Consider the following 25,403-nt stretch of genomic DNA (forward strand, 5'->3'; position numbering starts at 1 on the left):
CCCAGAGCAGGCTTCCTGGAGCTACCTAGCTCAGCCCTCAGTTTATGCCCTCTGCAGACAAGAGCTCAAAATAATTGAAAATATTACAGGAAATCAAATATAACATTGGGCTGAGATTTAAATTTAATGAACTTGTATCATTTTTATGTTTCCTAGAGGATGCTAGATGCTGAACAACCTCATAAAAGAGACCTGGTCCCTGGCCTAAAGAGATTACAGTCTAATTATAACCAGAAGACAGCTTGTGAAAACAACAGACCAAATTCCCAAATTAAAAAAAAATCTCCCCAACTTCTGATAACTTCAGTGTTCGACTGAGCCAGCCTTGGCTGTTATGCCAGAGCAGCATTTTTTTGGCACTCTCATCAGTTTCTGCATTAATTTAGCTTTCTTTTTTTAAGAGTCAGGGCCAGAAATTAAAGAGCCAGGGCTAGGGAAATCTTCTGCCTGTGAACTGAAGGAGCGTTTTCTTGAATCTGGAAATAGACAAGGTCACACATTCACAGGTTACGTGTAAATCAGGACCACATATGGCCCTTACCATTTCTACTGCTATGGATTTCACCTCTCCAGTCTTGAAACTGAGTCTTAAAATGAAGTGTCTCTCTCAAGGGACACCTATTTAACTCTCAGATCATGGGAGTTATGAACAAGCTAAATTTGGTTTTGGTTTCTATATGAAAATCTGGAGTTCTCTTGACTGTAGAGGTAAATAATACTTTATTTTAAAATTACTTAAATACTTACCAAGGTGAATACACAAGATCAAAACCGCAACAACAGCAAGAATCCCTGTAGTGCACCTCCAGAACCAGATATTTGAGCAGAGCCCTGAAAGCAATCACGAAATTATAAGTTTAAGAACTCTAAAAGAAATCCATGTACTAGAATGGGGTTGAGCTTGCAATGACTAGTTGTGATCTTTATAGGAGCAGAGCTGGACATCTGGGAAAGCTGACAGTTAACCTAGGAAAACCCAGATGTAGAAATTTCTGCATTCAACAACCACAATGAAAAAACAACAAAAGGCTACTGAAGGTAGGAGAAGAAAAGACTAAACATCCACTCCAAACAACTGTGTGCAATGCCAGTACTCAACACTCATAATAATAGTGAAATAGAGAGAGATGAGACCTGGGGAGAGGGGACTGAGCTGGGAATGAAGATAGAGGAATAGAAAGATTAAGGAACAGAGCTAATGGGTAAGGCAGTGAAGGGTTCATGGTGTGTGTAAGGGAACTAAGGATTGTCCTTGTCTACTGCCCTCTGAGCCCAGAACTTCTGCTGCTGCAACCTTCAGTCTCCTCCTACAAAGACTCCCTCTCTTTCCCCCACTCCCTGCAGCCAACTTCAAGAGAGTGAGTTCTACTTACTACCAGGCGGGACCCAACTATCTGTCTGTTGTAGTTTGCTGTTCCAAATCCCAAGGAGCTAGTGGATAGGGGACCAAGTACTTCTAGGAAACTCCTCCCCCAGGGAGAGTGTAAAACAAACAAGGCTGAGAATGAGTGTTTGATGTGGGTATTTCTTGCTCTTTTCTCTGCTGCTTCATGCAGTTTCGGTGCTATTTTACACTTTGCTGCTCTGGCTGGAAAGTTTCCTGCTGTTCCTCTGTGCCCAGAGCACAAAGAGGCAAAATTATTTGGCATTTATACAACAAGTATTCCTGGGGGAATTTACTGCTCCACTGCACAATGCAGAATTTTGCAGAAATTAACATTGTGCGCACAGAATTTCCATTTTTTCCCCACAGAAATGGGTGGCAGAGATGTTGCCCACCAATAGGGGCCACAGGATCTGGCAGAGCTCATCTCACAAATAGAAGACAAGGCTGGGGGAGGGAATTGGAGGGTTTCCAGCATGCCCCAAAACCAGGCAGCGTGGGCGTGCAGGAAACTCCATGCAAGCCCAAGGCTGTTTCTCCCTCGGCTCAGGAGGAAGGTAGGGTGTGAGTATCTGGGCTGGGGGGACCACAGCTGGGCTCTGGGGGTTAGGGGATGTGAACGTCTGGGCTGGGGGGATCATGCCTGGGTTCTGGGGGGTAGGAGGAGTTTGTGTCTGCGCTGGGGACAGAGGGCCTTGCAGCTGGCCTCTGGGGCGTAGAGGGTGTGAGTGTCTGGGCTGGGAGGGGCCACAGCTGGGCTCTGGCGGGGATAGGGGGTGAGAGTTTCTGGACTGGGGGGGCATGGCTGAGATCTGGGTGGGAGTGTGAGTGTCTGACCACCCAGCTGGGCTCTCGGGGGGGGGAAGGGGGGGAGGCAGAGAAATAGGAACTTGGTTGTCATAGGGGTTTCTTTAACTCTCTACTCCTGGGCAAAATTTTGAGTGTGTCTATATTGTTACAAACATCCTTGCTGATAGGTATTTTTTAAATAAATTACCAAAATAGTTGAAAGTGGCATGATTAGATAGTGTTATTTTGACAAATTACATTTACAGAATTTTAAAACATTGTGTGTAGAATTTTTAATTTTTTGGCACAGAATTCCCCCAGGAGTAAACAAGGCAAGTGTACTTAATGCCTTAAGCTTAGAATTGGAAAAGATACAGGGCCAGATCCACTGGTGTAAATCAGTGTAGCTCCATTCTAGTCACTGGAGCTACCCAAACTTAAAGCAGCTGGGAATCTGTCACACAGCATCTTTCCAAGCTGAGCTAAACAGAGCTGAGCTGAGATTCTGTGGGAAGCAGATACAGACTGTGAGGTATATATTATTGCCCATTGTGGGAGGGAGGCAGAGCAACTCCAGCAGGGGTCAGGTGAGGAACTGCATGGGGCTCTCTCCACTGGGCTCTTAGGTAAGGCATCACTCAGTGCATGAGATCAGAGCACAGTAGGAAAGGGGCCATTTCATGTGTAACTGGCTCCTGCTGTCACAACAGTGAGGAAGTTCCATTCCTGCATTCTGAGCCCGGCAGCACTTCCCATCCATCCCTCATGCTGTCCCTGAAATAGCTCATTGCGCTTTCTGATGGGAAGCCTCAAACGGTGGGGAGACGTGGAGCATCCCACCAGACCCAACCCAGCACATGCAGCATCTTTGGACAATAGTTACACAGACCCTGGCACGCCGATGCAATTGGCCACATGGCCCAACATGTGCAGCGGGACACGGTGGTCTGGTCTACACTACAGAGTTAAGTCAACGACCTAACCCTGTAAGCATCTACACTAAAATGTAGCTTCCACCAATATAATTTGTCCACTACGTCACCTTAATAACTCCACCTCCACGAGAGGCATAGTGCTTAGGTTGATGGATGGATATTAGGAAAAATGTTTTCACTAGGAAGGTGGTGAAGCCCTGGAATGGGTTACCTAGGGAGGTGGTGGAATCTCCTTCCTCAGAGGTTTTTAAGGTCAGGCTTGACAAAGCCCTGGCTGGGATGATTTAGTTGGGGATTGGTCCTGCTTTGAGCAGCGGGTTGGACTAGATGACCTCCTGAGGTCCCTTCCAACCCTGATATTCTAGGATTCTATGTAGTTCGGGCAATGCAGTGTCTGCAGACACTGTGTTACTTACATCCTCTATGCTGGGCTCACAGCTGGAGCCCCCGTCCCCGGGGGCTGACAGCCTGAGCCAGAGAAGAAAGGTGAAATAATAGCAGTTGTGAAACTGACAACAATGTCAATTTCACGGCTGGCAGGCTCCCTGCCCTGGAGCTGGGAGCAGCATCAAGAATCCTGCCTGCAGAAGGGGCTCCCAGAGCTGCTGCTGCGGTGTGGAGAACCTGTCAGCCCCCAGGACCCTGGCTCCAGCTGGGCACTTGCAGGCTGGCTGCTGTGTTGCTAGTCGCACACTCCAGCTGTGTGAGCCCCATGCCAGGCCCACAGCTCAGGCTGTCGGTCCCAGGGTGGGGGGCTCCAGCTGTGAGTGCCTCACAATGCCCCACTTCAGTGAGTGGAGGTGCTCCTGGAGCAGAGTGTGGATGCGACACACCACTTCAGTTACTGCGGTGACCGTATCTCCGCTTAACTTAAAGTCACCTTAATGCCGTAGTGCAGGCAAGGCCAGTTTTATCTGCTGCCCCCTGGTGGGGGCAGGCCCACGACTTGCCTTGCACGGCAGTCACGGGATTTCCCAGAAACAGGTGGGTCCGGGCAGGCTCTGGCCCACTGCCCTCAATGGCGGGCCTGCCTCCCTCAGGGTCCGGTGTCCTGATGTACATGAGTCCAGACCCAGGGCCCCAGCCTTTGCACTGGGATCCCCCTGCCTCAGCACTTGCGCGCTCCCTGGCCCGCTATGATCCTCTCGGGGCAGCCCTGGCTGCTGTTCTCACCCGGCTCAGGATTGTTTTCCCCCTCCGGGCTGGGCTGGGGCTGGGGCAGCCCGTTCACTGGCCCCGCATGTGCTCCATGGGCTGGGCTGGTCACCTGCCGCTAGGCCGGGTTGTGCGGGATCCGCCTGAGCCCTTCCCCAAAGAAGCCGCCTCTCCACTCACACAAGTCCGCTCGCCCCGGCTTGACCAGCTGGTGCTGGACTGGCTGGAGCTGCTCCCAGCCCGGTCCCTCCCCGCCCCATTTGACATGGCTCTGTCTGCAGCGGGGTCCCCTCCTCCAGCGCCGCTCCACTGCGGCTGCAGAAGCAGACGGAGCCCCAAGCGGCTGCTGTGGACCTCGGCGGTTGGATCCCGCAGGCATATTTACCTGGGAGGCACCCAGGGGAAGCAGGGGGCGACCCCCCTCCTATTACTGCGTCTCCCCTGCTCCGCCTCATTTAGCCTGGTTTCTGCTTTCCCGTCTCCTGCTGCATGACGTCCTCAGGGCAGAGGCCAGGGGGCGGATACGAGTGGAAAAGGGGAACTGGAGCACTGACTATTCAAATGCCATGAAAATAGCTAAGGCTGGAACAGGGAGCAGGGCTGGGTCCCGCGTCCTGGCTGCAAGCGCTTTGGGGGAAAGGCGCTTCCCAGCTACTCTCACAACTGCACGGGCTGAAATTGCTGCTTTTCCACATCACTTGCCCAATAACCTCAGCTGTGCAGAACACAATGCCATCCACAGCCTCAGAAACAACTCTTAAAAAGAAAAGGAGGACTCCTGACACCTTAGAGACTAACAAACTTATTTGAGCATAAGCTTTCCTGAGCTACAGCTCAATTCGTGGGATGCATTCAGTGGAAAATACAATGGGGAGATTTATATACATAGAGAACCTGAAACAATGGGTATTACCATACACACTATAACCAGAGTGATCACTTAAGGTGAGCGGTTACCAGCAGAAGAGCGGTGGGGGGGACATTTTGTAGTGATAATCAAGGTGGGCCATTTCCAGCAGTTGACAAGAACGTCTGAGGAACCGTGGGGGATGGGAGAAACATGGGGAAATAGTTTTACTTTGTGTAATGACCCATCCACTCCCAGTCTCTATTCAAGCCTAAGTTAACTGTATCCAGTTTGCAAATTAATTCCAATTCAGCAGTCTCTCGTTGGAGTCTGGTTTTGAAGTTTTTTTTGTTGAAGTATTGCCACTTTTAGGTCTTTAATCGAGTGACCAGAGAGATTATCACTACAAAACGTTTATCCCCTCTCCCCCACTCTCCTGCTGGTAATAGCTCACCTTAAATGATCGTTCTGGTTACAGTGTGTATGGTAATACCCATTGTTTCATGTTCTCTGTGTATATAAATCTCCCCACTGTATTTTCCACCGAAAGCATCCGATGAAGTGAGCTGTAGCTCACGAAAGCTTATGCTCAAATAAATTTGTTAGTCTCTAAGGTGCCACAAGTCCTCCTTTTCTTTTTGTGAATACAGACTAACACGGCTCCTACTCAGAAACAACTCTGACATCATAATCAAAAAGGCTGACAAAGGAGGTGCTGTCCTCATCATGAATAGGTCGGAATATGAACAAGAGGCTGCTAGGCAGCTCTCCAACACCACTTTCTACAAGCCATTACCCTCTGATCCCACTGAGGGTTACCAAAAGAAACTACACCATTTGCTCAAGAAACTCCCTGAAAAAGCACAAGAACAAATCCACACAGACACACCCCTGGAGCCCCGACCAGGGGTATTCTATCTACTACCCAAGATCCATAAATCTGGAAATCCTGAACGCCCCATCATCTCAGGCATTGACACCCTGACAGCAAGATTGTCTGGCTATGTAGACTCCCTCCTCAGGCCCTACGCTACCAGCACTCCCAGCTATCTTCAAGACACTACTGACTTCCTGAGGAAACTACAGTCCATTGGTGATCTTCCTGAAAACACCATCCCGGCCACTATGGATGTAGAAGCCCTCTACACCAACATTCCACACAAAGATGGACTACAAGCCGTCAGGAACAGTATCCCCGATACTGTCACGGCAAACCTGGTGGCTGAACTTTGTGACTTTGTCCTCACCCATAACTATTTCACATTTGGGGACAATGTTTGCCTTCAAATCATTGGCACTGCTATGGGTACCCGCATGGCCCCACAGTATGCCAACATTTTTATGGCTGACTTAGAACAATGCTTCCTCAGCTTTCGTCCCCTAATGCCCCTATTCTACTTGTGCTACATTGATGACATCTTCATCATCTGGACCCATGGAAAAGTAGCCCTTGAGGAATTCCACCATGATTTCAACAATTTCCATCCCACCATCAACCTCAGCCTGGACCAGTCCACACAAGAGATCCACTTCCTGGACACAATGGTGCTAATAAGCGATGGTGACATAAACACCACCCTATACTGGAAACCTACTGACTGCTATTCCTACCTACATGCCTCCAGCTTTCATCCAGACCACACCACACGATCCGTTGTCTACAGCCAAGCTCTACGATACAACCGCATTTGCTCCAACCCCTCAGACAGAGACAAACACCTACAAGATCTCTATCAAGCATTCTTACAACTACAATACCCACTTGCTGAAGTGAAGAAACAGATTGACAGAGCCAGAAGTGTACCCAGAAGTCACCTACTACAGGACAGGCCCAACAAAGAAAATAACAGAACGCCACTAGCCATCACCCTCAGCCCCAACTAAAACCTCTCCAACGCATCATCAAGGATCTACAACCTAACCTGAAGAACGACCCATCACTCTCACAGATCTTGGGAGACAGGCCAGTCCTTGCTTACAGACAGCCCGCAACCTGAAGCAAATACTCATCAGCAACCACACACCACACAATAGAACCACTAACCCAGGAACCTATCCTTGCAACAAAGCCCGTTGCCAACTCTGTCCACATATCTATTCAGGGGACACCATCATAGGGCCTAATCACATCAGCCACACTGTCAGAGGCTCGTTCACCTGCACATCTACCAATGTGATATATGCCATCATGTGCCAGCAATACCCCTTTGCCATGTACATTGGTCAAACTGGACAGTCTCGACGTAAAAGAATAAATGGACACAAATCAGATGTCAGGGATTATAACATTCAAAAACCAATTGGAGAACACTTCAGTCTCTTTGGTCACTCGGTTAAAGACCTAAAAGTGGCAATTCTTCAACAAAAAAACTTCAAAAACAGACTCCAACGAGAGACTGCTGAATTGGAATTAATTTGCAAACTGGATACAGTTAACTGAGGCTTGACTAGAGACTGGGAGTGGATGGGTCATTACATGAAGTAAAACTATTTCCCCATGTTTATTCCCCCATCCCCCACCCCCCTACTGTTCTTCAGATGTTCTTGTCAACTGCTGGAAATGGCCCACCTTGATTATCACTACAAAAGGTTCCCCCCTACCTTCCCCCGCTCTCCTGCTGGTAATAGCTCATCTTAAGTGATCACTCTGGTTACAGTGCGTATGGTAACAGCCATTGTTTCATGTTCTTTATGTACATAAATCTCCCCGCTGTATTTTCCACTGAATGCATCCAATGAAGTGAGCTGTAGCTCACGAAAGCTTATGCGCAAATAAATTTGTTAGTCTCTAAGGTGCCACAGGTACACCTTTTCTTTTTGCGAATACAGACTCACACGGCTGCTACTCTGAAACCTCTCACAACTCTGCACACAAAGGAGAGTTCATAGTGGTCAAACCCTGGGTCCAGTAAATTCTGACACGGGCCCTTCACGTCCGGCACCAGTAGTTTCTCATCTCGTGCATGGGGGAACAGCGATCTGCCTCCCGAATGGGTTGAGAAGGGTGGTCAGTGAGTGTATATGAAGCACTCTCAAGTTATGTAAATGTTCAGTGTTGTGGTCTCACCTGAAAACGGAATTGCAGTTGGATATAAACACCATCACGGGTTGATGGTCCATCTCCCTTTGGCAATGGACGCATGACGAGGAGGTGCCCCAATGAGATGGTCAGTTCCTATGTGTGAGAGAGAGGGAAAGCATGCTAATTAAAATCGTGATGATACTGTATTGTGGAGAGTTGCAAATGTAATCGGAGGTGGAGAAACAAAGAGCTCCAGAGAAGTTAGAATATGCTGTCAACTATCAGAGGGGTAGCCCTGTTAGTCTGGATCTGTAAAAGCGGCAAAGAGTCCTGTGGCACCTTATAAACTAATTGACATACTGGAGCACAAGCTTTCGTGGATGGGCCATCTGCTCCTGCTGTGTAAATTGACCTCAGTCTGAAACAGAACAAGACCAAGGAGTCTTTCTCCCCGCCCCCAGGCAAATGACACTGCCCCCCAAACTACTTAAATCACCTCTAGTGAAACATCCCCCCCCCCGCCTTTTTTTCCTGTTTGTCTGATTTGGATTGTAAGCTCTGTGGGGCAGGGACCAACACCACTTTCATTTTTCTGAAGCAATAAGCACACTGTAGTAATAAGAATTCAAAATCTGCTGCATGATAGCTCTTAAAGGCAATGGCCTCACCCTGCTCAGAACCTAAAGAGCAACTTAAGTTGGAACCAAGTACTGTGCGGCGTACTCGGGGTTCTAGCCAAGGGAGACAGTGGAACAGAAGCAGGGATAAGAATTAGGCTGCGGGGAGAATTTTTGATGCCCTTCCCATTGTTTTGCAGTGTATTTTTGGGTTGTTTTATGCTGTACAACTCCAAAGAGGGACCCGTCTGTTTTCATTAGTGCCCATAATGCCAAATTACTGTAATAATGTAACATTTATGCAGCACTGTAAATATACATGGGGGAAATTTTCATAAGAGTACAGTACCCAGCAATTTCCATGGTGAACAGTATCAGATACTGTACACAACAGGAGAGGAGTTTATGAGGATTTATCCAATAGGCTTTTGTGGAAGAGAACCATTTATGTCAGAGAAACATAGAGCATCACCAAAAACCCAACAATAACTAAACAGAAACCATGACATAAAAGTACCAGGAGAAAGGACTATTTCTCTCTGTACTGCATATGCAACAGCATATTGCTGTTTGTGGCTTAGACCACAAATTATAAATACCTCTTGATTTTGGTGAGAAAGTGCTTTGAGTAGTTCTGTGAGAGGTTAGAGGTTTTAAAGATATAAAGGGTTGCCTAGGTGTATAAAGAACATCAACTATTAATACTATAAACGGGTGTAAATATAAATGGACTTGCTGTTGACTTCAGGCTTTGCTGCTGCAGCAGCTACTGCTGAGCTGAGTCACAGATGGGGAGCCACAGACAGGCTAGGAGACCAAAGAAGGAGTCTGGGAGGAGGCCTGGAGAGTGGTGTAGATGACTTGAAGGGACATATACTGGGGGACATAGAGAGGTGGCAAGGAGCTGTGTGCACTCCCTGGCCTCAGAATATGGGGGCTCCTTGGAAAGCTGGAGCAGGAGACAGGGCAGGAACTCAAGTCTGTAGAAGAGTGAGGATACAGAGCAGGTGGTTTGTAGAGGCAGAGGATAGATGGCATGATCAAGGGAGAATTAAGGGTTGTCCTGGATATTGTGGGAGACATGGACTGAGGTACATATAGGGTCAGGGTGGGGCGTTTACTGGGGGTGATAGAGAGGTTCAATAAGATTCACTGAAATCAGTGAAACAGCCCCAAATCACCAGCCAATACACTGAAGTCGTGTGCAGCATAAACAGATCAGGAAACTGCACCATCTCCAACCCTTTGTCTCAGCATTTTGTGCTTTTTAAGGCTGAAAAACAATCCTTTAAAAGGTTTCAGAGTAGCAGTCGTGTTCGTCTGTATTCGCAAAAAGAAAAGGAGGACTTGTGGCACCTTAGAGACTAACAAATTTATTTGAGCATAAGCTTTCGTGAGCTACAGCAGTAACTGGATCTGCTACAGTCCAGAAAGTTCCCCTGTTACTAAGAACAGAGAAATAATTCTATTTGAGCATAAGCTTTTGTGAGCTACGGCTCACTTTATCAGATGCCAATTTTTTTCATGAAGTTGATAGATTTCCACTCCATACGGCTAAATTCAGTGCCTTGCATAATGACAGGTTTCAGAGTAGCAGCTGTGTTAATCTGTATTCGCAATCTGTTTTCTTTTTGTGAATACAGACTAACACGGCTGCTACTCTGAAACCAGAGAAATATTTGGTTATTTTCCCACTAAAGGGGACTATGCAAAACCAGTGGACAGTGGAGTTACTGACTCATAACCATACAGCATGCACAGAAATCCTCCCAACTGTCACCAGCCGCTAGTACACAGGGCAGCCTCAGCTTGATCACTTTCTCTTCTATTTAAAAAGAAAAACACTGAAACCCCATAATGTCTCCACTACTGAATTATTAGACTCTTCAGCCTGATACCAGTAATGATAACCCCAAGAGGCTTCCTATAATGGTGCTCTGACCTAACCAGGTGCTTGGATTTTCAGCTTCACAGTTTATTTAATCCCAGGCACCTCTCAAGGCAGCCTCTTCTTGTTATCAGAGTAAGTAGCGAGGCCCTGCAGGCCAGGAGTTCAAATGCCCCCTCTTGATAAGGGAGGGAGAGCAGAGGGTGGAGCTGTAATTATTGGATTGAGATAAGGTTGCACCAGTCAGATTGAACATTCATGGGGTAATAATGCTTAATGGGCTTTAGGGAGGAGAGAAGAGAGCAGGGGCAGATTAACCTTTGAATGTCTGGGCCTGAGGGAGCACTGGATGGTTTGGGAGTTCCTTTCCTAGAAACAAGTCAAGACAGCTACACTGGAAGCTACACTACCGGGTCTGTCAGTGGCCATCCTGCCAGGGCTGACCCTGGGGAGAATTCATCCCTCCACCTGTGCAGAGCCCAGTACATGGACTGAGAGCGGGGAGCTTTTTCACCCCCACACCACTCCTATCTTCTGACATCAGGATGAGCCCCCATCACTGCTTAGCCCTGAGGGCAGCCCTACCTTGCGCCTAGCTGCCCAAGGTCCTTATGGCCCCTATGTTACTTGTGGAATAGCCAGGGCTAAGGATGATCCCGGCCATATCCTCTTCTACCCCAGTAATGCCCCCTGCACTGAGGGCACTTGAAGGGAGAGTGTCAGCTCTGTGCCTGCCAGAGAAACCCTTTACTGTGTTTTGTCCACAGTAGGGTGGGGGTTGGGGGGGGTGGCCATTTGGCTTTATAACCTCTTTGCAGCTGCTGGCACAGAAGGTCGCAGTGTAACCAAATCAGGCCCCTCTGAGCCATGCAATGCAGGGAAATAGCAGACATTCCACGCTGTCACTCACGCTAACAGACATCTCCAGGCTCCTGGGGGGATGAAGCACCAGTGTCCTTGGCACCTACAAGAGAACATGGGTGGACATTTTTTAAAGACTCTGGAGCAGCCTGAGAGGAACAAGGAAAAAGCTGGCATCTCTCAACTAAACGAAGGGGGAGGATTCAGAGCCTGGAATTTACCTGATTAACGATTCTTGAACACATGGGAATTGGAGGCAGAAAAGATCTGTGTGTATGAAGGAAAAGGGCTTTGTTAGGGACTGAAAGTATCTTGTGCCTTACAGTTCACGAACTCCATCTTGCATTCTCATGTGTGTGCTCCTTGTTCAGTTTGTTAAGTTATCAACTGTAAGATGAGGCATGAAAGACTCTTTGATCACCTAGGAAATAGCCTGTTTTCCTGTCGCTGAAGTTTGCGTGAGTATTTGCACAACGAGTCACTCTTCCAGAGTTGCCCTCATGTATGGCCCAGTCCAACTTTCATGCTGAGTACTCTCTGCAAGTTGCTGTGTGTCCTCAACTCCCCCTGAAAGTCATTGCAGTTGAAGGTGATCAGAAAAAGGGAAAGAATGAATCTCACAAAAATTTCATTTCCCCCCCAAGGGTTTGATTTTTTCATAAAACTTTCTATTGAAACTTTTCCCATTTTCTCAATGGAAATTAAAAATGATAGGACAAGAAAACAGCGTTTCTGCCATTTTTAAAAGGAAAATGGCCAAAGAAAGAGGAAAATAGTTCACCAACAGCAACAAGAAACAGAAAACACTCAAAAAGCCCCAAAAGAAAAGAATGAAAAGTTTTGAAAAATATCAAAGGGTCTTTGTGAACACTTTCTATGAAAAAGAAGGGCATTTTCTAATGAATACCTTTTCACTGTAAACATTTTGATGAGCTCTAGTGCTGAGCACCTTACAGATTTGGTCCACGTGCACAAATATTTTGAACTCTGACGTCCAATCAATTAGGTTCCAGCAACAACCTTTTTATTCATTTATTTATTTTTAGAAACTGACATTTTCTTTTCTGAGTATCCAGCAATGTTTTATCTGAGAACAAATAGCTGCATATCAATAGTGCAGGACAAAAGTGTAACAGACTAGATCACAGCAGTCCCTTCCGGCCTTATAATATGGATCTGTAAACATGCTTGAACCATAAGTGGGCACTCATGTCCTGATCCAGCTCCAACAACATTCCATGGGAAGACTCCAGTGGGCTTTGAATTGGGCTCTGAGCCCAGTGAAGACGTTAACTTTCTGATACTGATGGGTATTTTTGGAAATTCTGGTTGGTTGTTAGATGCTAGTCCACTACCTCTATGAGTATTACTATTTTGGACTACAATCCAACTTCTGTTGAAATCATTGGGAGTCTTTGCATTGACTGCAATGAGAGTTGGATCAGGTTCAGGGGTTGGTACAGGCCGGTACAGCGTACCGGTGAGAAGCCGGTACCGGCCCATACACAACCGACAGCACTTTAACATCGCTGCCCCTTTTGCCCTCCCTGTCAAGAGGGGAGGGGGCCAAAGGGGCGGCGATGTTAAAGCGCTGCGGCAGCACTTTAATGCCGTTGCCTCTTTTGCCCCCCCGGGCCGCCAACAGAGAGTGGAGGGGGGCAAAAGGGGCAGCTGCCCTGGGGCCATTTTGATCTAAAAATGGTGGGTGATGGAGAATCTACTATGGCAGCATTGGCAGCAGCAGCCAGAGCCCCGGGCCAGTTTAAATTGCCTCCAGAGCCCTTAGGTGGCAAGGGCCAGGTAGCGTAGACGGGCTGGCTGAGGGAGGCTGACCCCCAGCCCTGCTCCTTCCACCTGAGGCCCCGCCCCTTCTATTTACTATTTACTTTCATACCCGAAAAGGTTATAATGATACTATAGCTTGTAATGTTACTTCTTGAATTTTTGAAAATTACTAACCATCAATATCCCCACTGTCACAGCCTGCTCCTTGCTTTGCATTTGTAACAGATCAATGATACTTATGAAACAACCTCCCAATCAATACCTTCCCTATGCCATGAGACCTCTTTTTCTAAATCCAAAGAAGATATTCAAGGTTATTTTCACCCTAATGTTACTGTCTGCCCCTAAGATATCACTGGTACTCAGTGCTGGTTTTATATTTTATGTTCAGAAGGACAAATATATATGAAGAGTCTATTTTCTTAGTATTTGTAAAATAAAGTGTGTTCCTCGTCCTGGGTCTATTATTATTATTTTGTAACACGATAAATCTGCACGATGCTTTAGTGACATAAGGAAAACAAGATCCCTGCACCAAAAAACTTCAAATCTTAGGCCTCAAGGCTGCAAAGGTTTATGCACACATTTCACTTTAAGCATGTGAGTACTCCCACTGCATTCCATGGGGCTGGCTCACACATGTAAAAGTAAGCATGAGCAGGATCGGGGCCTTAAACAATGACAAATGAAACAGAGGGATGGGAAGGGGGAGGCTGCGACATAAAATCATGCAGTGTGAATTAGCTAGCAGATGCTCTGTCCTGGTTAGTAGAGTTTAGAACCATTAAAAAGTCACTGTCCTTTAAAAGCATTTGAAAGTAACATTGAACATATCATGTCCAAATGCATCCGATGAAGTGAGCTGTAGCTCACGAAAGCTTATGCTCTAATAAATTTGTTAGTCTCTAAGGTGCCACAAGTACTCCTTTTCTTTTTGCGAATACAGACTAACACGGCTGCTACTCTGAAACATTGAACATATCTGATGCAGCAAGTTAAGGGCCAGATCCTGTGAGGTGCTGAGCATCCCCATATCCCAAAGAAGCCATTAAGAATTGAGGATGCACCTCAGAGTGTCATAAATATAAAGGGAAGGGTAAACACCTTTAAAATCCCTCCTGGCCAGAGGAAAAACCCTTTCACCTGTAAAGGGTTAAGAAGCTAGGATAACCTCGCTGGCACCTGACCAAAATGACCAATGAGGAGATAAGATACTTTCAAAGCTGGAGCGGGGGGAGAAACAAAGGCTCTCTCTGTCTGTGTGATGATTTTGCTGGGAACAGAAAGGAATGGTGTCTTAGAATTTAGAAAGTAATCTAGCTAGATATGCGTTAGATTCTGTTTTGTTTAAATGGCTGAGAAAATAAGCTGTGCTGACTGGAATGTAGATTCCTGTTTTTGTGGCTTTTTGTAACTTAAGGTTTTGTCTAGAGGGATTCTCTATGTTTTGAATCTGATTACCCTTTAAGGTATTTACCACCCTGATTTTACAGAGATGATTCTTTTACTTTTTCTTCTATTAAAATTCTTCTTTTAAGAACCTGATTGCTTTTTTCATTGTTCTTAAGATCCAAGGGTTTGGGTCTGTGTTCACCTATGCAAATTGGTGAGGATTTTTATCAAGCCTTTCCCAGGGAAAGGGGTGCAGGGTTTGGGAGGAAAGACGTTTCCAAGCGGGCTCTTTCCCTGTTATATTTGTTAGACACTTGGTGGTGGCAGCAAAAAAGTCCAAGGGCAAAAGGTAAAATAGTCTGTACCTTGGGGAAGTTTTAGCGTAAGCTGGTAAAAATAAGCGTAGGGGGTTTTCATGCAGGTACCCACATCTGTACCCTAGAGTTCAGCGTGGAGAAGGAACTAATCAGATTCTGAGTGCCAAAACAGATAAGGCTTAGAGCTGCAGAAAAAGTGTATAAAGCCCTAGCATCTGAAAAGCAGTTCCCTTATAGTATTGTGTGGGACACAGCAGGGCAAGTGTTCTAGCTCGACTCTGACCTGCAGTTTAAATGCTGTTAATGAAAGTTGGAATCATTATTATTGTTATTTATTTCTCTTTAGCACTCAGAAGTATGTGAGGTGCTTAACAGAAGACATGCCCCCCTCTCAGATCGAAGACAATCTCACTGATAGATGTTAAATATGTGATTCATAGATTTCCAGGCAGAAGGGGTCCTTTGTGATTCTGTAGCAGTCTGATCTCCGGCATAACACAGGCCAAAGAACTTTCTAGAATCATCCCTAGAAGAGATCCTTTAGAAAAACATCCACCTTGATCTAAAAATGGTCAGTGATGGAGAATTTACTATGACCATTGGTGAGAGTGAGGGTAAAAAGAAATAGGGAGAGGATGGGGTGAGGAAGAACAAGGGATATAGCAATACAATGACATGGAGAAGATGAAGATAAATAAGATTAAAATGAGGGCAGCCTGGAAGACAGGCCCTCAGACTCTGCTTACCTGAGCCATTGTTTGATGCCATTTTTCTCATTTATTTCTTTTATCCAATTCAAGTAATCTTTGTTTACTGACAGTATAACTGCCTGATCGGGAATCCCTTTGTATTCACCCTCCCTTCCCCATAAACACAAGCTGCTCCACTACTACAAAACACTCTGATCCCGTTATTCTCCTCCACCCCACACCACTCTGTAAATGCACTTCACAAATTACCTTCTGCCTCCCTCCCCCATTTGGTCCTAAACGCTGCACAAAGAGCTAGGCCGTATCTTTCAGTGCCGTCTCTCTCAGTTCCATTGTTGGCAAGGTAGTCAGGAGAGCAGTTTAAATTGGCTGTATCTGCAAAAGAAATCTCTCTCACTCGGCTGACAAGAGAGGACAATTTTTTTGTAAAGGCCCGTTGGTGGCAGCTGTTCAGCTCAGCATTCTTTTGCTGTTGGTGTAAGACTAAACCCAGTGTTAAACAGGAAACTGTGGTTTGAAGAGCTCAAAGTGATGTCAGAGTAACTTCATAGCTTCCTAACCCCAGAGTGATACAAATCCACCGTGCAACCTAGGAAACTGGTTCTGATCTTCTCTATGACTGAGGTCTGGCTTCCTGGGAAAAGTAGCAGATGATGGCATTGGCTGATGAGACAACTGTGCAGCCTCATTCCACCCCAACCATTAAGCTGTTTTCTGGTGCAGATGCACAGGCTACAGATATCTCCTTAGAAAATTTACTGGCCACAGTCACCAGGATGGAGGCCAGGTTCACCTGGCTATGACTCTGACTCTGACTCACAGAACGAAAAGCCTCACTGGGCTCTTGGCTGCAAAACCTTCAAACTGTGAGTAGCTCTTCAGGGGGTTAAAACTAGACTCAATGAAAGGCTCATCAGCCTTAAGGAAACTACTGTACTCCTCTGGGAAGGTGGAAATGTTGGAGACTCGTATAGCAGGGGTGGCCAAACTGTGGCTCTATTACTGTTAAAGTGTGGCTTGTGGAGCGCCCCCCCCACTCCATTCTCCATCTACCAGACTGGGTGAGAGTGGAGCTCAGGACCTCTGCTTTGCAGCAGGGTGGTGCAATAGGGTTTCCCCATTGGAGAAGGGAGTCTTGGGGCTTCAGCTCTGCAGCATGCTCCTTCCGGGGCTCGGGGCTTCAGCAGAAGCAGGGCTTCAGCCCATAGCCCCATTAGGTTCCTTCTGCAGGAGAGAAGCCCTGACCCCCAGCAGGCATACCCTGGATCTCGAACTTCTGAAGATTGTCGTATGTTGCTTGGAGGGCCAGTAAATTTGGTCACCCTTGCTAAATACATCTAATCTGTATCTAGAGCCGGATCCTCAGCTGGTATAAAGGAAATCAGATGAGCTGTATCCACTTATACGAGCTGAGGATCCTGTCCCTGATCTCTTATCTCTCTCTCTCTTACTGATTTTTATTATGACAGTTTTCGAGCCCCGGAAGGAGCACTCTGCAGAGCTGAAGCCCCCAGATATAGTCTTACACCAACCGCAAAAGAATGCTGAGCTGAACAGCTGCCACCAACGGGCCTTTACAAAAACCGGGCCTTTACAAAAAAATTGTCCTCTCTTGTCTGCCAAGTGAGAGAGATTTCTTTTTCAGATACAGCCAATTTAAACTGCTCTCCTGACTACCTTGCCAACGATGGAACTGAGAGAGACGGCACTGAAAGATATGGCCTAGCTCTTTGTGCAGCATTTAGGACCAAATGGGGGAGGGAGGCAGAAGGTCATTTGTGAAGTGCATTTACAGAGTGGTGTGGGGTGGAGGAGAATAACGGGATCAGAGTGGTTTGGGGTAGTGGAGCAGCTTTTGTTTACATGGAGGGGAGGGTGAATGCAAAGGGATTCCTGATCAGGCATCTATACCGTCAGTAAACAAAGATTACTTGAATTGGATAAAAGAAAATAAATGAGAAAAATGGCATCAAACAATGGCTCAAGTAAGCAGAGTCTGAGAGCCTGTCTTCCAGGCTCCCTTCCAGTCCAGTCACCTCAGAGGACTGACTGACCAGGTGTTTTGAACTCTGCATCAGAGTGTTGCAGATCTTAAAAGTGCAGTCACCCGATACCTTTCAGTCAATTTTTTAAAATCTCTATTCACTATAGGAAATGACTGTGTCTATTTAAGGTACTGGTGGTTTAGGCCTTCTGTGACTTCAAATTTTGATCTGAAGGGGAAAGTATTTTCTTTTAGTAAAGTTCCCTTCTGTAAAATAAAGTTACATAAAAGAGCTGGGAAAAATGTCACTGTCTAATCCAATTTACCTTTTTTATTTCACCATCATCATGGTGTGAAGCAGATTTATTGTTTGTAAGGGATATATGAGGTGGCAGCAGATGTCAAAAGGTCATTCCAAGGCTAGTAGCTGTTCAGCTGAACAGAGAACTTCAGAAAAAAGAAAAGGAGTACTTGTGGCACCTTAGAGACTATCAAATTTATTAGCACATAAGCTTTCGAGAGCTACAGCTAACTTCAGGTTGCAGCTAGAGATGGGCTCTGTATACTGCCCTGTTAGAAGTATATAAAGTAAACTAAACTAAAACAATGCAATCATTGAGTACAAGCTCTCCTTGCTTTAGTAAGATAGGTTTCAGAGTAGCAGCCGTGTTAGTCTGTATTCGCAAAAAGAAAAGGAGTACTTGTGGCACCTTAGAGACTAACAAATTTATTAGAGCATAAGCTTTCGTGAGCTACAGCTCACTTCATCGGATGCATCTGGTGGAAAAAACAGAGGAGAGATTTATATACACACACACAGAGAACATGAAACAATGGGTTTATCATACACACTGTAAGGAGAGTGATCACTTAAGATAAGCCATCACCAGCAGCGGGGGGGGGGGGGGGGAGGAAAACCTTTCATGGTGACAAGCAAGGTAGGCTAATTCCAGCAGTTAACAAGAATATCAGAGGAACAGTGGGGGGTGGGGTGGGAGGGAGAAATACCATGGGGAAATAGTTTTACTTTGTGTAATGACTCATCCATTCCCAGTCTCTATTCAAGCCTAAGTTAATTGTATCCAGTTTGCAAATTAATTCCAATTCAGCAGTCTCTCGTTGGAGTCTGTTTTTGAAGCTTTTTTGTTGAAGTATAGCCACTCTAAGATCTGTGATCGAGTGACCAGAGAGATTGAAGTGTTCTCCAACTGGTTTTTGAATGTTATAATTCTTGACGTCTGATTTATGTCCATTCATTCTTTTACGTAGAGACTGTCCAGTTTGGCCAATGTACATGGCAGAGGGGCATTGCTGGCACATGATGGCATATATCACATTGGTAGATGCGCAGGTGAACGAGCCTCTGATAGTGTGGCTGATGTGATTAGGCCCTATGATGGTATCCCCTGAATAGATATGTGGACAGAGTTGGCAACGGGCTTTGTTGCAAGGATAGGTTCCTGGGTTAGTGGTTCTGTTGTGTGGTGTGTGGTTGCTGGTGAGTATTTGCTTCAGATTGGGGGGCTGTCTGTAAGCAAGGACTGGTCTGTCTCCCAAGATCTGTGAGAGTGATGGCTCGTCCTTCAGGATAGGTTGTAGATCCTTGATGATGCGTTGGAGAGGTTTTAGTTGGGGGCTGAAGGTGATGGCTAGTGGCGTTCTGTTGTTTTCTTTGTTGGGCCTGTCCTGTAGTAGGTGACTTCTGGGTACTCTTCTGGCTCTGTCAATCTGTTTCTTCACTTCAGCAGGTGGGTATTGTAGTTGTAGGAATGCATGATAGAGATCTTGTAGGTGTTTGTCTCTGTCTGAGGGGTTGGAGCAAATGGGGAGTCAGGGCTGTGCACCCCCCACTTCCTACGATTCACCGTGACTCTCAGACAGCCACTAAAACAGAAGGTTTATTAGATGACAGGAACACAGTCCAAAACTGAGCTTTTAGGTACAGGAAACAGGACCCCTCAGTAAGGTCCATCTTGGGGGGGGTAGGGAGCCCAGACTCCGGTGCTGGGCCTCCCTCCATTTCCCCAGCCAGCTCCAAACTGAAAACCCCTCCAGCCCCTCCTCTGGCCTTTGTCTCTTTCCTGGGCAAGGAGACCACCTGATCTCTTTTTTCCTCCAACACTTTTTGTTGGCATCTTGTGGAGGAGGTGCTCAGACCATTAGTTGCCAGGGGACAAGGTGTCAGCCATTCTCTGTGCAGACCCCTGCACACCCCTATCCCTCTAGGGCTCTGCAACAATCACACGCCCTTAAGAAATGTATAGTGAAACCTGAGGCACCCACACAGTATTCAGAGAAAATATTAAGAACACTCCCACTTTGTCACAGTCTATGGGGAACAAGTAGCCCCCCCCCCCAATGCTTTTACACCCTTTCTCATTTTCACTTCTCTCTTTAGTTCTAGTCTCCCCAGGCTGTCTCCCCACAAACAGAGGATGAGAAAGCAGCTCTAAGTACTTCTCCTCCCAGTGTTGGAGACATAGGGGCTGATTCACCATTGTGTTACTCCAGCTGCCTGCCAATATAATCCCCTTGATTTCAATGGGGTTACACCAGTGTAATGCGGTGGTGAACCAGGCCTCTGAACTAATCAGACCAACAGAGAATGTGAGGGGACAGAACTCATTTTTCCTGCTCCTATTCTAGAAGCCACAAGAGTGCAAGCTGATAGCATTACTCTCTTGCTACAATCTGTAGAACTGGAAATTTTGGAACAGAGTGAACAGGATGAACAAACCACAGGATAGAGAGGATGTCCAAATCACATATATTAGAGTGGAGAAGGTTACCATTAACACAACAACATTCAAAATGAGAGTAAGCCAATAAGCATGCGGGTGTGCACATGCATGAATACAGACACACTGATCTACAGCTGCTCAAAACTCTTGCACCCCACTGTGTTCTAAATTCCTATGCTCCCTATACATTTGATCAGTATATGTTGGATCTCCCACAGTCCACATCTCCTGAACAGCTATACAAAGGTACAAACACTAGAAGGTAAGTTCCTCACCCCAAATTCTTCTTGCCCTAGGATGACCCCTTTCCTCCAAAATAAAATGCCCTTTCAGAAGCTGAGCTTCATCCCCAAGTGCAGCTGCAAACACAATGAAGAGTGAAAGCTGCTGGCCAAGAGGGGGCAGAGAGTGGGGCTATGAAAGAACTTGTATTAAACAGGAAGGCAGCGAGTGCCAGCAAACCAGAACTATCCCACTCCCCAGCCTGTGCTGCATTAGATTAGAGGAATGTAGTTCCATTTGCCTGATCCCTGACTGCTGAGCAGAGGTTGGGGCTTATAATGAAGGAGCAATGGAGGAGAGCAGCTGCTGGAAAATGTGAAAGTAGAAGGCGTGTAACTGGCAGGAACACAGCCTGGGTGTAGGTGGGGGAGGGAAATGCAGGGCAGAGCATGTGTGTGTGAGGCTGAGCCTGGAGGGGCAGAACACAGGGTACGTGCATGGGGCAGGAAGGCATCTAGAGGAGGTTGGATGTTGGAAATTGGCTTGTGGGGGAGGCAAGAGCAGATGGTGTGTGTTGGGGGGGTGGGATGAGCACATTAGTTAGTGTTTGTGTCACAGCAGGGTTTAGAGGGTACCAAAGCTGACAAGTATAATAGGCCAGAGAAGGCTAAGCCTTCCCTGGCACAGCTGCTGCAGTGGGATGCCGTTTGCAGGATTTTAATTATTATGCTCTATGCAGGTTCTGGGGCAGCTGAGGGAGCCTCTCTATTCTTGGTTCAGGAGTGGCTGGGAGAAGCATTCATGTAACTTAGTTGGGTGTGTCCCTGCCTGTGGATGTCTATGTAAGTGCAGCACCTGACAGAGGTTTGTGGCTTAGCACAGAGATTTGTGGGATAGAGGGCTGAGTGGTCCCACAATTCAGGCTGCACCTTGGCAAAATCTGTCACAATGGGTTTCTGAATTCTCATGGTAACAGATGGGGAAAAACTGTTCAGATATAAAGAATGATAGAACTGTTTCATCCAATAATCTGAAAGTTGTGTGAATTTTAATTAAGGCGACTTGACATGTTCATACACACATGAAATGTATCAATGTCTACTCGCTGTAGGGGTATTCTTTCAGGACAGCTCTACTACTTTACCCTTCCTCGGGGTATGTGTGTCCAAAGTGTTAGACTTTCTAGATGATAATTTGTTTTTGTTTTTTTATCATTTTAATATTTTGTAGATTTAATAATAAATAAAATATTCTTCTTCTAAGACACTAAAGGTGTTGGAATCATAAACTCCAGGACATTTACATTGTCATGTTAGTGTAAAGGCCCTACCATACTACCGCCATTCATAAGATGGACAAAACTGAACAGCAAATAAACTTTAAGAAAAATACACTGAAGTAAAATATATAAGGCAAAGTGAAGAGTAAAAACAGACCATTATGGGGAAAAAATTGCAGTCTAATAATGTAAATAAACAATTTATGAAACCAAGCACAATTTTATAGCCATTGAAAAACAGATACACTTTGGACAAAGGAGAATATCATGCGATCCTCTTTTTCCTAAAGAGCAGGCGCTCTGTAGCGGCTGCATACAAACTTCTCCCTCTAAAAACTCTCAAGTCCCTGGTGTCACAGATCACAAAGACCAACCCTATGCCTAGGGAGGCGAGTGGAGAGAACCCTGAAGGACACATGAAACCAGAGCCTCTGCTGGTGTGATTTGGCACATCCTCACATGAGTCAATAGAGTTACACTGATTTACATTAGCTGAAGAGCTGGCTCTGTGATCTTCAGGGAAAAAATTACTGTGATAAACTTTGTGCCAGTGCGGATCTGTGGTGGTTCTATTGCCACTGCTCGTTGAAGGAAAATTATGTTCAAATGAAAGCTGATATTTTTCTTCAGAGCTCTCTCACATTAGAGGACTTCCAGTCCTCTCAGACTTATGGTAACTCTTGATCTTTCCCACCTACAGACAGCTGATTTGAATGGTTTCTTACCCTAAGAGTCAAATGTCACCAACAGCTAGAATCAATTGGCTGGGCCACATAAACTCACTCACAGTGGTAGTTTTTCCACAGCCACCTTGCTCTTGTTTATCCCTCACTATTCTTAGAATGATCTCAACAGAGAAATTAATAGATTCATATACTGAGCCATGATCTACACTTAACATTTAGCTCAACCTAGCTATAGCCAGGGTGGATAAAAAATCAATGATTTTTAAAAAGAAATTTTAAAAATTGGATTTTTTTAATTTAAATTAGATTTTTGAGGAAAAAAGCTATCAAAAGATAGTTTTGATTAAGATAGATCAAAGATAGTTCAGCATGGAATTTGGATGATAAATTCTAATCCTATAGTATAAGATAATATATTCATGTAATGTTTAAGAAAAGTTTGGTAAATGAGTTCTAATAGTTCATGGATTAGGGACCCAATTTTATGGGGTTCCACAGGCTTCTGTGTAGATTATTTAGGTTAATCTTTCTATCTACCCAATGGGACTCAGTGCTCAATCTAGAAAATATCATCAGAGATGCTTAGTTCTGCAGTTCTAAAACTGTTGATTTGTGTCTCCAGAGGTAACATGCTTGTTAACAGCAAAAATGGTTTAAAATAAATAAATAATATATAGAGGTGAGAAATAACAGACCTCAACTCTATTGTCCCTCTGCAAATTTGTGTACACAGCGTCAATCCCTTACCTCTCTCTAAAAGTGCAAAGTTTCAAAAGGTTCAATGCATAGAAGATTGTTAGGGGCCCAAAAGATCTGGACAAGGAGAAGAAGTCTGGAGATAAATGTGAGAAGCGAGGGACATATGCTTATTTTGTTAAAATATTATATGTTTGCTGTTGAAGAAAAAAATCCAGAATACTTAACGTTGTTGTTTTAGTTAAATCAAACAATTTAAATGTCTGTCTGGTGATGTTCTCCTCCTAATACAACATGGCAAGAAAATCCTCCAAATATTAATGATTAACCTGTTGAACTGGAGATAGTTCACCTCCCAATGACTTCATAAATATCTGCTTCAATACCTTTGGTAAATGAAATAACCAAACAATCATTCATTTTCTGATATAGCTGTAAAACTAATCTGAAAAGTTTTCAAAATAAATCACTATTTAAAAATGTATAGTGTGTACCTTCTAAAAATGAAACCTACATCTATCTCTGAGTTGTGAAGAATATGTATTAAGCTTATAACAACCAACAACAGCTGGGGATCGACTGGCTAAGCGGCAGTTCTGCAGAAAAGGACCTGGGAATTACAGTGGACGAGAAGCTGGATATGAGTCAACACTGTGCCCTTGTTGCCAAGAATGCTAACAGCATATTGGGCTGTGTTAGAAGGAGTATTGCCAGCAGATAGAGGGAAGTGATTATTCCCCTCTATTTGGCACTGGTGAGGCCACATCTGGAGTACTATGTCCAGTTTTGGGCCTACCACTAAAGAAAGGATGTGGACAAATTGGAGAGAGTCCAGAAGAGGGCAATGAAAATGATTAAGGGGCTGGGTCACATGACTTATGAGGAGAGGATGAATGAACTGGGGTTATTTAGTCTGCAGAAGAGAAGAGTGAGGGGGGATTTGACAACAACCTTCAACTACCTGAAGGGGAGTTCCAAAGAGGATGGAGCTCGGCTGTTTTCAGTGGTGGCAGATGACAGAAAAAGAAGCAATGGTCTCAAGTTGCAGTGCGGGAGGTCTAGGTTGGATATTAGAAAACACTATTTCACTAAGAGGGTGGTGAAGCAGTGGAATGGGTTACCTAGGGAGGTGGTGGGATCTCCATCCTTAGAGGTTTTTAAGGCCCGGCTTGACAAAGCCCTGGCTGGGATGATTTAGTTGGTGTTGGTCCTGCTTTGAGCAGGGGGTGGGACTAGTTGACCTCCCGAGGTCTCTTCCAACCCTAATCTTCTATGATTCTATGATCTTCTAGTCTGGAACAAAGATTTGACATTTTGAAAATTGGACAAAACACTAGAAATGGCTGATGAAGAGATTCCTTCTTGTGTGTGTTTTTTCCTACAAAAATTTATTATGAAAATAACAAAGCAAGGTCTATGGATTGGACTTCACAAGAGAGGAGAATTCCACGGGATAAATAGGACTGCATTAGATACAAAGCCGCTTCACTGGCTGGAGGTGTTTCAAGAGGAGAAGAGCTGTTTACAGTGCATTGCTTTTGTCAGAGCTTCAGTTTCCTTCCCACCTATCCGCCCCCTCCATGCTCCCCATTAGGTCTACTGGAAGCACGGCAGGGAGCGAGGAGTGCAGCTCACAGCTCAGCTAAAGCACCCTGCACTCTGTGCCAGCCATCAAACACTCTGCTGTCCACAGAATTCCAATTCAAGGGCTAATTTTTCTATTTTGAATTGCAGACCTTGTTTTTGGTACCATGCAATGGATCTGAGCAGGAGGAGTCTAGTGATATGTTTCATGTGTCTCCTGTCTCATTTTTTCCTGGAGGTCTTTGTAAAAAAGCCTTTGAATTTTTCAATTATGAAAACAGCACACTTTTTAGGGCATTCAGTTTCTGGAAAACCTTGTTCAAATTACTTAACTTTTTTCCTCACAAACTTTACTCAAGACCTTGACCTCACCTACCAATTTTCAGGTTGATATGACTTGTCTGTAGACTGTAGAAAGGATGCAAAGTTCTGCCTTAAGCAGAAACTAATCCACAGCTGAGAGCTGGGGCCAGGAGCAGGGCTGAGCCACACCCGGGAGCAGAGGCCAG

At 45.4% G+C, this 25,403-nt stretch overlaps 1 protein-coding gene and 2 long non-coding RNA genes across 8 annotated transcripts in view; 1 reads left to right on the plus strand and 2 right to left on the minus strand.

Moving 5' to 3' along the window:
* The window catches only part of CLEC2L (C-type lectin domain family 2 member L), a 30,588-nt gene extending 25,726 nt beyond the window's left edge, over positions 1 to 4,862 (minus strand). Inside the window, exons 1-2 of one of the 4 annotated variants that reach the window (XM_043513636.1) lie at positions 4,649 to 4,852; positions 748 to 831 (exon numbers count right to left, since the gene is read on the minus strand). In XM_043513636.1, the coding sequence (XP_043369571.1) occupies positions 748 to 831; positions 4,649 to 4,718 (154 nt within the window). In that variant the 5' untranslated portion in view covers positions 4,719 to 4,852. Of the gene's footprint in view, positions 1 to 747; positions 832 to 4,648 lie in introns of all 4 variants that reach the window. The other 3 variants (XM_043513648.1, XM_038387318.2, XM_043513642.1) reach the window with 3 other exon arrangements.
* Positions 4,863 to 7,969: 3,107 nt separating this feature from the next.
* Positions 7,970 to 23,284, plus strand: LOC122459999. 3 transcript variants are annotated; one of them, XR_006281008.1, is made up of 4 exons: positions 7,970 to 8,281; positions 15,445 to 15,563; positions 21,389 to 21,491; positions 22,224 to 23,284. It is a non-coding gene; the product is annotated as an uncharacterized LOC122459999 (long non-coding RNA). The 3 variants fall into 3 exon arrangements; XR_006281006.1 differs by lacking the exon at positions 21,389 to 21,491 and having other exon boundaries at positions 22,219 to 23,284; XR_006281007.1 differs by lacking the exon at positions 21,389 to 21,491.
* Positions 11,458 to 14,099, minus strand: LOC119849767. The gene is made up of 3 exons (XR_005290582.2): positions 11,920 to 14,099; positions 11,720 to 11,765; positions 11,458 to 11,601 (listed from the first exon to the last, which is right to left on the minus strand). It is a non-coding gene; the product is annotated as an uncharacterized LOC119849767 (long non-coding RNA).
* Positions 23,285 to 25,403: the final 2,119 nt, after the last annotated feature.

The sequence above is a fragment of the Dermochelys coriacea genome, chromosome 1 (assembly GCF_009764565.3).
Source record: "Dermochelys coriacea isolate rDerCor1 chromosome 1, rDerCor1.pri.v4, whole genome shotgun sequence".
Taxonomy (NCBI): domain Eukaryota; kingdom Metazoa; phylum Chordata; order Testudines; family Dermochelyidae; genus Dermochelys; species Dermochelys coriacea.